We start from the raw sequence: 13,691 nt of genomic DNA, 5'->3' as shown, positions 1-13,691 counted from the left end.
GGTTCTGAAGTTGCAGCTGTATCTTCACTCTCCCCTTCTATCTGTGCTGACTGACTGTTTGCCTTGTAGATGGTAGCAGTGAGCGAGGAGAGAAGGATGCCAGTAAAATCACCACCTATCCTCCAGGGGCAGTGAGATTTGACTGCGAGATGCGGGCCGTGCAGGTCAGCTGCGGCTTCCACCACTCCGGTAGGTTCACTTCCCTTATGACCACTTCCTGTTAGCCAATTCCTGCTTCCTTTGATGTCTTCCTCTGAGGTATGTTATTAAAAAGATTGTGCTAAAGACTTGATTTATTATTGATTGATTTATTTGATATGGTCCCCATTAGTTTCTGCATGAACAGCCAGTGTCTCTCTCCGACGCGTGATTTCTAACCCCATTAGATTGAAGCTTGGGACTAAAGCACGTGGGGTTTTTCATCTTTTAAAATAAAGATGTTTAAAAAACTATTGCTTGTTACATTTTCATTTACATTTTAATTTGATACATTATATTATATGAGCTATGAACGTGAACACAACACCGTTTATATTATTGCATGTTTTTGTAGATTGTGTAGATTACAATTATTATGCTTATTATTATTATTACTATGCTAAGGAAGGTAGGTGGTGACCATAATTCATTTCAATGTCCGCTCTCAATATCGCTGTCTGTTCTTAAGAGCTATTCAGTTGGTTCATGAAATCGCTGGGCTGCGTGCCCTCCAGTGTTGCTCCTGGCCAATCCCGGCGCCACAGGGCGTGGTTATTGCTTATCCTATGTGGGGTTAGAAACCACGCCTCTCTGACTGGCTGCCTCTCTGCTCAGACTGGAGCCCCACTCGGCTGCTCCTCTATCTCCTCCCCAAACACAGACACACACAGGTCAAACAGCTCACAAAACGCTTTTGACTGTTCCGAAAAATGCAGGAAATCAAACCTGTTCCGATAACTTTAGTGATGGACGAAAGCTTCAGAGTCAGTGTGTAAACGTGAGTTACACAACATGAGGTCGTATTTATTTTTAAACATGCGATAATTTTGGACGGAAAATACGGACTTGGTGTCCAAAAGCCTTAAGTGATATTTGAGTTTCAATTTAAAACATTTTTTACTACATTTATTAGCAAATTCAAGTGGAAGAGAGTTCCAACTTTTCATTGCTCACTTCATTGTTAAGAGAGTCTGTGAGCTCTTTAGTTGTGGAGGCTGACATATACATGTAGATGGTAGAATCATCAGCGACAGCGTACATACTGTATTTACATTAGCCATTTTTTAAAACAACGGTAAGTCATTAGTAAAAATATAATAACGGCCCAAGGCAACTCCCTTGCGTTACACCACATTTTAGATGTTGCACATCAGAAAGGCTCCCATTAAAAAACACTTTGTGCCGGATTGGATAAATAACTGTGAACCCATGTCACAGTCGAGGTTTCAAATTCACAACAATGTAGCTTTTCAAGTAGCAAACGGGGGTCTAAATCAAGTACGGCTCCAACTATCCTCCTGCACTCTATCATCTGAGCCAGTACTGTGCAAATGGAGACTAGTTTTGATGTCTTTGCTATTATTCTATTATTTGCCATGTTTTATTTTATTTTTTATAGTTTTTTGCTTTTTTATTAACTCATTGAGTGCCAGCCACTTTTGGAGAACGGACGCTCCCTGTGCCAGAGTTTCAGAGCTTTTTTCAGTGATTTCTCGAGGCCCACAGAATATTGTGTGATATTACTATGTAAACAATGAACACGCAAAAAGAACGATGAGACTCTTTTCTATCATCAGCAAAAACAGGTTTATTGATATCATTTTCCGTTCTTTAGTTATCAGCCGGAGAAGATAGCTTGATTTAACAAAAAAGAGCCTTTTTTTTCTAGAAGCTGAGATATTGGCCCTTTTGTGAAATTAAACATTTCAAACACATCACTGACTCTGAAGCTAATGTCCTGCTGCCTGGGTCTGTCTGGGTGTTGTGTGTTGTGTGCTGCTCTGCGTGCCCCCCCCCCCCCCCCCCCCCCCCGCCCTCCCACTCCTCAACTGCACACTCCTCCTTATGGGAGGTGGCTCTCTGCTGAGTTTGCTCTGCACTGTGAAGGGTGCGCGACCGTCTATGTGCGCGACATCCAGCTTTTTTACAGCTTCCGCGTGTGTTTGTCACCGGCTCCTATGCTTCCAGTTGAGAATAATAACAAATCCACGGCTGATCATGCGAATTGGCTGTTCAGCGGACATGGAGGAGCTCAATTGTGGGAGCAGATTGGCTGCTGCTGCTGTAGGCACATCTAACATTAAAACGCTTCATGCATATCGATGCATACGGATGCGATGCGATTTCCGTTTCCCCAAAGACTTATTCTCTGTTTTTCTCTGCCTTTCTGTTAACCTGGAGAGCACTGTCGCCACCTAAGGCTGGCTTTACACGGTGAAACTTGCACGCAACTAGTTGCAGGTTGCAAGTTGCATGCAACCCAATTTCCATGCAACTTCACAGTTACACAAAGCAATTAAAAAATAATCAAGTCTCGTGCAACTTGGCAGTTTCTTCCAGCAAAACTAGCTAGCTAGATTGGTCATTTTTCATCTATTGTATGGTTTTCTTCTTTTTTTCAAGTGAGAATTGTCATTCTGCATCTTTGTATCGTATTTCATATTGTTTTCACGCTGGAAAATATCAATTCGGACTCGGAGGTGTTGTATCGGTTTTTCTTCTGGCACTGGCTGGCTGGTTGGCTAGCTAGCTAGCTACTTTGTTAGATAAAATATGGCTGTCCCGGGCCCCGAGAATAGGAAGAGAGCTATTAGTGCATTAATACTCATGGATATGTTGGAGGAGGAGGAGGAAAAAACACAACATGAAAAAAAAGTTAAACGTATGTGGGTGAAGGACTGGCTACTTAAAAGACATACCAGTGGATCGTTTCACACTCTTTTCAAGGAGCTTGATCCAATGAGCCTCCGGTGAGTGCATTGTTATTATTTTTCTCAAATTTATTGATTGATTCAAGGAAAATAAATAAATAAATAGCTCGTTGTTGCCACCTTGTGACAACAGTATGAAATTGTAGCTTCATATATAGATAACTGATTATCATTAAAACATATATAGCATAGCATTGAACAGTTATGTGATCACTATACTTCACAACATGTTAATATTATTATTTTTAACCCATGTAGATCCTGGCTCCGCATGGATCAGAATACATTCAATGCTCTGGGATGCTCATCGTCATCAAACATGTGAAGTTTGGTGCGCGTGTGAGCATGTAGGGGCGAGTTACAAACCACTTTCTGTGTTGCCAGTAGGGGGCGCTATGACTATAAATGGATATTGACATATAGATGTCTACAGGCATGGACACTTATGCATGACACGTTTGGAGCAGATTGGACAATCTACAATAAAGTTACTCAAACTTCCTGTGTGGCCAGTAGGGGGCGCTCTGCCTATAACTCCAAATGGTCATCTAGATGTCTTCAGGCTGGGATGCTCATCAAACATGTGAAGTTTGGTGCACGTGTGAGCATGTAGGGCCAAGTTACAAACCACTTTCTGTGTTGCCAGTAGGGGGCGCTCTGCCTATAACTCTAAATGGTCATCTAGATGTCTTCAGGCTGGGATGCTCATCAAACATGTGAAGTTTGGTGCACGTGTGAGCATGTAGGGCCAAGTTACAAACCACTTTCTGTGTTGCCAGTAGGGGGCGCTATGACTATAAATGGATATTGACACATAGATGGCTTGAGGCATGGACACTTATCATGCATGACAAGTTTGGAGCAGATTGGACAATCTACAATGGAGTTACTCCAACTTCCTGTGTGGCCAGTAGGGGGCGCTCTGCCGATAACTCCAAATGGTCAACTAGATGTCTTCAGGCTGGGATGCTCATCAAACATGTGGATTTTGGTGCGCGTGGGACCATGTCCGGCCGAGTTACAAACCACTTTCTGTGTTGCCAGTAGGGGGCGCTATGACTATAAATGGATATTGACATATAGATGTCTTCTGAGACTGCGCACTGATTCAGACAGCCAGAGCCTATGTGATCAGCTGACTGGTTCTCAGCATTTTGATTGGCTGTTGCATGAAACTAGTTCCACAAAGTTGAGCGCTTTGCAACTGTTGCGGCTGAGTTTCACAGAAGTTTCAAGTGAGTTGCAGAAGGATTTATACCATGCAATTCATTTGCAACTTGGTTTCACCTAAGTTTCATGCAACTAAAGTTGCGTGCAAGTTTCACCGTGTAAAGCCAGCAAGGGTTCTGTAAAATAGGTTATAGACCTCCAATAGCTATAATAGTTGTACAGGAGATGCGGAAGGCTTTGATCGACGTCCCACCGTCAAAAAACGCATTGGACGTCGAAAGACGTCCGTGGCACTCTACGTCACTATTTAATTGGACGTCGAAAGACGTCCATGGCACTCAATGAGTTAACAAAAAAATAATCACAAAAACAAAAATGGGCAATATTTCTTTTTTGTTTGTTGTTTTCCCTTGTTCTTGTCTATTTTTGTATGTTTTTGCTGTAACTGTTGTTAACTTTGGTTTAATTCATGAGGTAAGGGACCTCGCATAAGCCCTGCAGGGTTTCTTGTCACTTACCTGCAAAATATTTGCGTATACTTGTATCTTTTGTTTTGCTATTGTTTTACTGTGTGCAAATAAATAAATGAAAATAAATTTCTAAAATGTGGAAAAAACAAAGAAAATAGATTGTGTCCAAACTATTACTTGTTTATGTGAAATTGCACTAATTTTGATTGTGATTGTGATTATCTTACCTTTTAGTGGTGCTGATGGAGAATGGAGATGTCTACACATTTGGTTACGGCCAACATGGGCAACTTGGACATGGGGATGTCAACTCCAGGTACGTACTGCTACAAATGATGCACAGACACGCACGCACTTCTGATTGTTAAAAAATGTCTGAGGACCACCTTCTCAAATATATGAGAGAACAAAGCATAACATGACAAAGAAGGTGAAAAATAAACTGGGCTGTATGTGTGTTATGCCACTGTCAGCTGCGTGGTGATATTCAAACATAACATTGAAATTATGCTATTTAATTGGATGTTTTTTATTTATTTATGTTTAGGTACCACAGTGTGCAGAAATAGGGGAAGAAAGGCGAGAATAACATATTATCACTGCATGCCGAACACTGTCTTTAGGACCCTTGGGCTCTTAAACCCTATGTAGCTGACATTATGTCAGACATGGCTGAAAAGCTAAGACTGTTCTAATTAGCCCAATTTCATTCAGATATCTTGATGTGAGAGGTCATGGGACCCGTTTGAAAATAGTCATGCCCATTGACCTTTGTCAAACACTTTGCTGAATTTGGAGCCATTTTACACCCTCTTCCTTGTGAGCTAGCATAAGAGGATTGATAGCTACGTGTTCATCTGGGTTTCTAGGTTCCGGCAATACCAAAATCAGTTTCAACTTGAAAAAAATTCACCGCTCACCTAGAGGGCGCTCGCCATAGAGAAACACCGACCTAAGCCTTTGTTCACACCAGGCACTTAACATAAGCAGAACTGAAGCTGAAGCTGAGCTCATGCTTAACCGGTCACACAAGAAGCACTCTCTTTTCCTCAGCGGCTCGCTCGGTACGCATTGACCCCGCCCACAACTTCCATTGACTTCATGCCTGGCAGCTTCACGCTTCACGCTTGGAAAATAGAACAGAATCCTGAATGATCGCTTAAGCGCAGCTTGAGCATGGCTTGAGCAAGGCACATGCGCGGCTGGTGTGAATGGCTTCGCCTGTTAACAAGGATGCCGAAATGAAACTTGTGGGTTCAGCATAGGTTGAGTGTAGGTTGAGCGTTGCTTCGACATATTGTGTGAACTATTAGAGCATCTCCAATCCTGGTGCAGCAGAATCTTCACTGTAGCTTAAAAATTTTGCGTACCAGACACAAACACAGGACTCGCGCCCACTAATTTTCTGAGCTTCAATTTGAAAAAAATTCACGGCCCACTAGAGGGCGCTCGCGGTTGGGAAACACGACCTAAGCCATTGTTTACCTGTTAGGGGATCTCCGACCCTGGTGCAGGCCCTCCCAGGTCCTAGTGTCCAGGTGACAGCAGGCAGTAACCACACAGCTGTGCTCCTCATGGACGGGCAGGTCTTCACCTTTGGCAGCTTCTCGGTAAGCAAAACATTGTCCCTGATACCATGTGAGATACTGTTTTGTGTGTCCTACTTTTTTTTTTTTTGTTAGAGCTTTTTTCAAAAAATTTGAATGTGGGTTTGGATGTATTTTTCCAAGACTACAGAATTCCAGAAATATGATACTTTCTTTTTTCTTTATCCCATAAATAGTTTAAGTCCTTTGGACCTCCGTCGCTGTATTTTTGTTTATGCTTTAAATCCTTTAGGTCCTTGGGACCTCGCTGTATGTTTAATCATTTTGATTTTGATCACAGAGCCTGGAGAGTGAATATGTCTCCCTTGGTTTCTGGTTTTGTAGAAAGGACAGCTGGGCCGGCCAATCCTAGACATGCCCTACTGGAACGCCAAGCCATCTCCCATGCCCAACATTGGTGCCAAATATGGACGAAAGGCTACCTGGATCGGTGCCAGCGGAGACCAGACGTTCCTGCGCATCGACGAGGCCCTCATCAACTCTCATGTCCTCGCCACCTCAGAGATCTTTGCCAGCAAACACATAATAGGCCTGGTGCCCACTTCTGTGTCTGAGCCACCTCCATTCAAATGCTTGCTTATCAATAAGATGGATGGAAGCTGCCGGACCTTCAATGATTCTGAGCAGGAGGACCTGCAGGGCTTTGGCCTCTGTCTCGACCCTGTGTATGATGTCATATGGAGGTCAGTCTGAGTGCAACCCACAATGGTCGTCACACCCCTATGTATAATGCTATTCTAATATAATTTCAGGTAACATCCCCAAGTACTAATTATTTGTAATCAGACCCTGTTTTAAAGCTTCAGATTCCCTGCAGATAAGATTATTGACAGCTTAAAGCCCCCCTCCAGTGTATTTTGTCATTTTGAAGATATTTCATGTGTTGGTGAGTCATGACCTGGTCTGTTGATTAGCCACACTGTTCACCAGGGTGGGAATTACATGGAGGCCATGGCCGCCGTTGCCCCTCCCACTGTCCGTGATGCCCTGGGATCAGGCCTAGGGTCACCTTGGCAGCTGTGCCCTGCTACCAGCCTGTTACTTGCCAGTTGCTTTAATAGCATCAATGGTCTCAGTTTAATGTAGCCTATGCAAAGGATGTGTAATTGGCACATTTTAACATGCATTTCATACATTGTTACAACACTGCAGTCATTATGCTTATGCATTATGCATTAGCCTTCGGTTCTTATCAATCTAAGTTCTTTGATGCAAATGATGACGTGCAATCATAAACCACGCGCTCATGTGTGTTTGCCATGGAACACCAAATGTTACACAGGTAGAAAAACTGACTGAAGGGGGCCTTTAAGTTCTGCTTTCTAAACCCTTCTGTTTCCATCCCTTGCCCATACCTTTTGGGCATGACTAGGTTCTTGCCAGCCTCGAGGGAGATGTGGTGCTACAATGCAGTGATAGCTGATGCGAGGGTGCCCTCTGCTACAGACCTGCAGGCTCGCTGTAGCATCCTCAGTCCAGAGCTGGCGCTGCCCTCTGGATCGCACGCCACCACCACTCGCTCGCATGGAGCCCTTCACATACTGGGTAATCCTCTACACAAGCTATGCAGCAAAATCTCTTTAGTATACTCTGTGTGTACATTAAAGCTACAACACAAATGTTGCAAAGGTTCAACTTTCAAGGAGTGCAACATTGACAGCGTTTTTCCATAAAAGCAGGTAGTTTAGTCTGTGGGGGTTCATAGTTTTTTAATGTCATGGACCCTCGAATAGATTAGCAATATGTTACAAACAGCGTTAGAAATGAAGGAGGGCTTCAAGGAGGGAAAAATATTCTTGAAAATATGTAAAATGGCGAGGGCAGTAGCCTTTGTAGCATTTCTCCTCGTTCATATTCTTTTCAGTGAGTTGTGAAATATTCACACTTGAATGCGACTGTCCCGCATGGGTCATCATACATAGGTGATGCGTGGGAGCTTATGACCGGGGGATTCTTTCCAGTCTGGGTGAGAAAAATTTAGTGGTTTTTGGTTAGAAATCAAAGTATGCAGCCTGAAGCAGGAGCAAATGCTGTTCCCACACAAAACACTGCATCATCAAAAAATAAAACATCCAATATCTCATTTAAAAAAACTCAACAATGGAGGTTGGGGACAGAGAGTGGGGAACATACCATCTTCTTCTGTAAGGCCTGCTGCCAGTTTCCAGTGGGATTTGTGGTATATTGTGATTTAAAATTAAACAAATTTTACTTGTACAAAATTATTTATTTGCCAACAATGCAATACAAATGTATTATTTCATAGTTCAGTAAAATTCCTTTCCATATTCCCCTAAAATCAGATCAGGGGTGGGAGGAGTTAATTTGTTACCCTTCCCATAGTCCTCCATTGGAAAGGATTTTGTCCAAATTTACCTTGTCAAATAATACTTGTGTTGTTAATTATGATGTAGTATAGAATTGGAAGATAGACTATAGGAAAGGGGCAGTGAAACCTATAATTTAAATTGTCATCCTTATAACTTCATTTTACTAACCTCTAGTGAGTGATAATAGTGAAATTCTTCTATTCCCCATTTTCCTTGGGCCATGTGGAGTCCTCTTAAGGACCTCTGGAGGTCCTTTAACTGCTTTAGTCTGCTACTTCCATTCTGCTGTCAGTCCTCCGTTCTTTTGACAGTTTTTCCAGATAATTGTAGGAAAATCGTAGCACTAATTGATTTATGAAACAGATCGTTCTGCATATGATTAATATATTCCTGTGTACAGGAATGCTTTAACTATAAACATTACGTAGTTACTTATGCCTACTACCCCTCCTGGGGGATAGGCCGCCGACAAACATACTGTAAACATAAACATTCCTCTTGTGTATCTGATCAGGTTGCCTCGATACGCTAGCGGCCATGCAGGAGCTGAAGATAGGCATAGCCAGTGCAGAGGAGGAGACCCAGGCTGTGATGAAGGTCTACTCCAAGGAGGACTACAGTGTGGTCAACCGCTTCGAGAGTAAGTGGACAGTTTGTACATTGTCTACATTGTGTCTTTGATACAATACATGGGAGATAGACTTCTATTATGCGTTGTTTTGACATAATGTGATTATATGATAATATATCTGATTTCTTCTCTGGTCTGTTGAATTATTCAATTGTTTTTATGGTACTCATTTCACAATAATAACTTTAAGTCAGGCCCGTCTATTTAAGATACATGCACATCACAACTCCACCAACCTCCAAGCTGTTGAATATGTGATGGTGGTTCATAGATACATGCGTGGCTGACGACCCGATTCAAATCAGTTAATGATTTCCCCTAGTTAATAGTGGTGGGAAATATTCCTAGTATATAAAGGATGCAGCTGTACCCTGCAGAGCCTGGCGGATCTTGTGTGTGATGTTGTAGGTCCTGCAGATCCTGACTGATCTTGTGTGTGATGTTGTAGGTCCTGCAGATCCTGACTGATCTCATGTGTGATGTTGTAGGTCCTGCAGATCCCGACTGATCTTGTGTGTGATGTTGTAGGTCCTCCAGATCCTGACTGATCTCATGTGTGATGTAGGTCCTGCAGAGCCTGACTGATCTCATGTGTGATGTTGTAGGTCCTGCAGATCCTGACTGATCTCATGTGTGATGTTGTAGGTCCTGCAGATCCTGACTGATCTTGTGTGTGATGTTGTAGGTCCTGCAGATCCTGACTGATCTCATGTGTGATGTTGTAGGTCCTGCAGATCCCGACTGATCTTGTGTGTGATGTTGTAGGTCCTGCAGAGCCTGACTGATCTCGTGTGTGATGTTGTAGGTCCTGCAGAGCCTGACTGATCTCGTGTGTGATGTTGTAGGTCCTGCAGAGCCTGACTGATCTCATGTGAGATGTTGTAGGTCCTGCAGAGCCTGACTGATCTTGTGTGTGATGTAGGTCCTGCAGATCCCGACTGATCTTGTGTGTGATGTTGTAGGTCCTGCAGATCCCGACTGGTCTTGTGTGTGATGTTGTAGGTCCTGCAGATCCTGACTGATCTTGTGTGTGATGTTGTAGGTTCTGCAGAGCCTGACTGATCTCATGTGATGTTGTAGGTCCTGCAGATCCTGACTGATCTTGTGTGTGATGTTGTAGGTCCTGCAGAGCCTGACTGATCTCGTGTGTGATGTTGTAGGTCCTGCAGAGCCTGACTGATCTTGTGTGTGATGTTGTAGGTCCTGCAGATCCTGACTGATCTTGTGTGTGATGTTGTAGGTCCTGCAGATCCCGACTGATCTTGTGTGTGATGTTGTAGGTCCTGCACATCCTGACTGATCTCATGTGTGATGTAGGTCCTGCAGAGCCTGACTAATCTTGTGTGGGATGTTGTAGGTCCTGCACATCCCAACTGGTCTTGTGTGTGATGTTGTAGGTCCTGCAGAGCCTGACTGATCTCGTGTGTGATGTAGGTCCTGCAGATCCTGACTGATCTCATGTGTGATGTTGTAGGTCCTGCAGATCCCGACTGATCTTGTGTGTGATGTTGTAGGTCCTGCAGATCCTGACTGATCTCATGTGTGATGTTGTAGGTCCTGCAGATCCCGACTGATCTTGTGTGTGATGTTGTAGGTCCTGCAGAGCCTGACTGATCTCGTGTGTGATGTTGTAGGTCCTGCAGAGCCTGACTGATCTTGTGTGTGATGTTGTAGGTCCTGCAGAGCCTGACTGATCTCATGTGTGATGTTGTAGGTCCTGCAGAGCCTGACTGATCTCATGTGTGATGTAGGTCCTGCAGATCCCGACTGATCTTGTGTGTGATGTTGTAGGTCCTGCAGATCCTGACTGATCTTGTGTGTGATGTTGTAGGTCCTGCAGATCCTGACTGATCTCGTGTGTGATGTTGTAGGTCCTGCAGATCCTGACTGATCTTGTGTGTGATGTTGTAGGTCCTGCAGAGCCTGACTGATCTCGTGTGTGATGTTGTAGGTCCTGCAGATCCCGACTGATCTTGTGTGTGATGTTGTAGGTCCTGCACATCCTGACTGATCTCATGTGTGATGTAGGTCCTGCAGAGCCTGACTGATCTTGTGTGTGATGTTGTAGGTCCTGCAGATCCTGACTGATCTTGTGTGTGATGTTGTAGGTCCTGCAGAGCCTGACTGATCTCGTGAGTGATGTTGTAGGTCCTGCAGAGCCTGACTGATCTCGTGAGTGATGTTGTAGGTCCTGCAGAGCCTGACTGATCTTGTGTGTGATGTTGTAGGTCACGGTGGTGGCTGGGGCTACTCGGCCCACTCTGTGGAGGCCATCCGCTTCTATGCCGATGCAGACATCCTGCTGGGTGGGCTGGGCCTCTTCGGGGGTCGAGGGGAGTACACTGCCAAGATCAAGGTGAGCAGTCCTGCGGCATATATTTTCTCCCATGGGACATTGGGAGAAAATGAGTAATTTGTTACTCATTTGCTCCACATTTATTTAAAGCATTTCCTTTTTTCTTGAGTCTTATGAATTGTGCCAGGATCACACTTAATCTCTGTTAAACGCATGTCTCAAACGCATTGAATTTAAACTGATTAGATGAGGTTAACAATTGTTGTTTGTTCACAAAACCCTCACAGCTAGTAAAAACATGAGCAAAGAACACTTATTTTTGTTTACACTAATGTAATCATTGCACAAGTCAAATAATTGCAATGCATGTGGTTCCTGAAATCAACGAACTTCTGTTGGAGAGTAATGCATTCAGTGCATTAGGTGTGATCCCGCCCTTCAGTGAGGCCATGTTTAGACGACAACAGCCTCTGCATAAAACGGCAAACTGTCATTGCGTTTATTGCCTTTGATTTAGCGTTATTCATAGCGATTCACGTGCAGACGGCAGACTGGAACCAGCGCAAATGTCATCACCAACCAACTCCAAGCACTGTCAAGTCAGTCAGTATAAAACAGAAACTTCCGGGTACAGCCTTCACAATAATCGCATTGGCAAATAAATAACGTAATATCCTTAATGATGCACGTGTAATATATTTTGTGTGTGTGATCCGAAAGATACAGAACAGAGATCAATTGGAAGAATATCTGCTGCCTTCGAAAAGTCAATTTTAACCCGTAGTGTAATAAGTAATAAATTATTGCTTTTATTTTGAAGGTAAAAACGTGTAGCTTCCTGTATTCTGTCTATTTCTAGCATGATTGATGCATCTTTAGGACTAAACTTTAAATAAATAATCCAAATCATAGAGTGACACAGAAGTCAGTAAACTGCTGCAGCTTGCCGCACAGAATACAAATACAAACCCAGTAGAGCCCTAGAAAAAATACCTGTTTTCTTTGCATTACTTGGTACTTGAGGAAATCGATGCATCTGGCCGTGAGTTGTAGATCATTTTATTAATTAATAGCGTTACGTGCAATGATTAATTAATATGCGTGAACGTTAATAGCGGGCAGTTATCGCCCATTATGCATTTTTAACAACTCGTTATCAAATGCTGATGTCATGATAGTTTGTTGAATGTCAACAACCAAGAATGCCGTTGCCATGTAAAAGGAAGGCACTAACGCAAAAAAGTTTGCAGTTTTATGCGGGGAGCGTTGCCGTGTAAACTGGGCCTGAGTCTTTCAATGAGGTATTTGTATTTACCTGCTACTGTTGCCATGCAGCTGTTTGAACTGGGACCTGATGGGGGCGATCACGAGACAGATGGTGATCTGCTGGCTGAGACTGACGTGCTGGCCTATGACTGTGCTGCCAGGTACACTTTATACACTTTATATACCAGTCTGTGCCATTTTCACGATTTCCCTCTCTTCTCAATGGTAGAGGAGAGTCCATAAAGGAGAACACTGTAATGGAGCACTATGATCCTGATATGTGACAGTCAAGCATGTCTGGCTCTCTGCTCTTAGGGAGAAGTATGCCATGATGTTTGACGAGCCGGTGCTTCTGCAGCTGGGCTGGTGGTATGTTGCCTGGGCCAGGGTGTCTGGGCCCAGCAGTGACTGTGGCTCCCACGGACAGGCAACCATTACTACTGATGACGGGTAAAACAGACATCGCAAAATATACTGTAGATTAACCTGCTGTATTTACAAATACATGCTGTACATTTGCCATATGTGTTATTTGGTAATATCAGTTGATGGTAAATGAGAAACATGTTTGAATTGGAATATTGGCCACAGGGTTTTGCTAATTGTTTTTGTTTTACTTGCCTATAGCGTGGTCTTTCAGTTCAAGAGCTCTAAGAAGTCAAACAACGGTACGGACGTTAATGCCGGTCAAATACCTCAGCTGCTGTACAGGCAAGTAACCTGTGACTTTCTTTCATTCCTTACATTCTCTGAGCAGTGATGCAGCCTGCTTTGTCTATAGGCAAGTCAATGTTTTTGATTTGTATCTCAATATTTTAACCCTAGGCTTCCATCAAATGATGGCAATGCTTCTAAAGGGAAGCAGCAGACCAGCGAACCTGTCCATATCCTGAAACGCTCGTTCGCTCGCACAGTCTCAGTGGTGAGAACCGTCTCTTTTTTTAATAGTGTTTTGCCTCCCATCTCTTTCTATCTGCGCTAGAGTGTATCCAGAGGTGAGACAGTGCAGTCA

General features: G+C 43.5%; 1 protein-coding gene across 1 annotated transcript in view; it reads left to right on the top strand.

The window, feature by feature from the left end:
* mycbp2 (MYC binding protein 2) overlaps positions 1 to 13,691 on the top strand; it is a gene marked incomplete at its 5' end in the record, with an annotated part of 109,694 nt that overhangs the window by 45,342 nt on the left and 50,661 nt on the right. Inside the window, 11 exons of the mRNA XM_083638997.1 lie at positions 70 to 189; positions 4,784 to 4,865; positions 6,042 to 6,159; positions 6,481 to 6,839; positions 7,529 to 7,701; positions 9,001 to 9,126; positions 11,346 to 11,473; positions 12,749 to 12,840; positions 12,995 to 13,129; positions 13,307 to 13,390; positions 13,505 to 13,601. Of these exons, the coding sequence (XP_083495123.1) occupies positions 70 to 189; positions 4,784 to 4,865; positions 6,042 to 6,159; positions 6,481 to 6,839; positions 7,529 to 7,701; positions 9,001 to 9,126; positions 11,346 to 11,473; positions 12,749 to 12,840; positions 12,995 to 13,129; positions 13,307 to 13,390; positions 13,505 to 13,601 (1,514 nt within the window). The remainder of the gene's footprint in view (positions 1 to 69; positions 190 to 4,783; positions 4,866 to 6,041; positions 6,160 to 6,480; positions 6,840 to 7,528; positions 7,702 to 9,000; positions 9,127 to 11,345; positions 11,474 to 12,748; positions 12,841 to 12,994; positions 13,130 to 13,306; positions 13,391 to 13,504; positions 13,602 to 13,691) is intronic.

Source organism: Poromitra crassiceps (genome assembly GCF_964638095.1).
Source record: "Poromitra crassiceps genome assembly, chromosome: 6".
Classification (NCBI taxonomy): domain Eukaryota; kingdom Metazoa; phylum Chordata; class Actinopteri; order Beryciformes; family Melamphaidae; genus Poromitra; species Poromitra crassiceps.
This window is presented reverse-complemented; position numbering and strand designations above follow the sequence as displayed.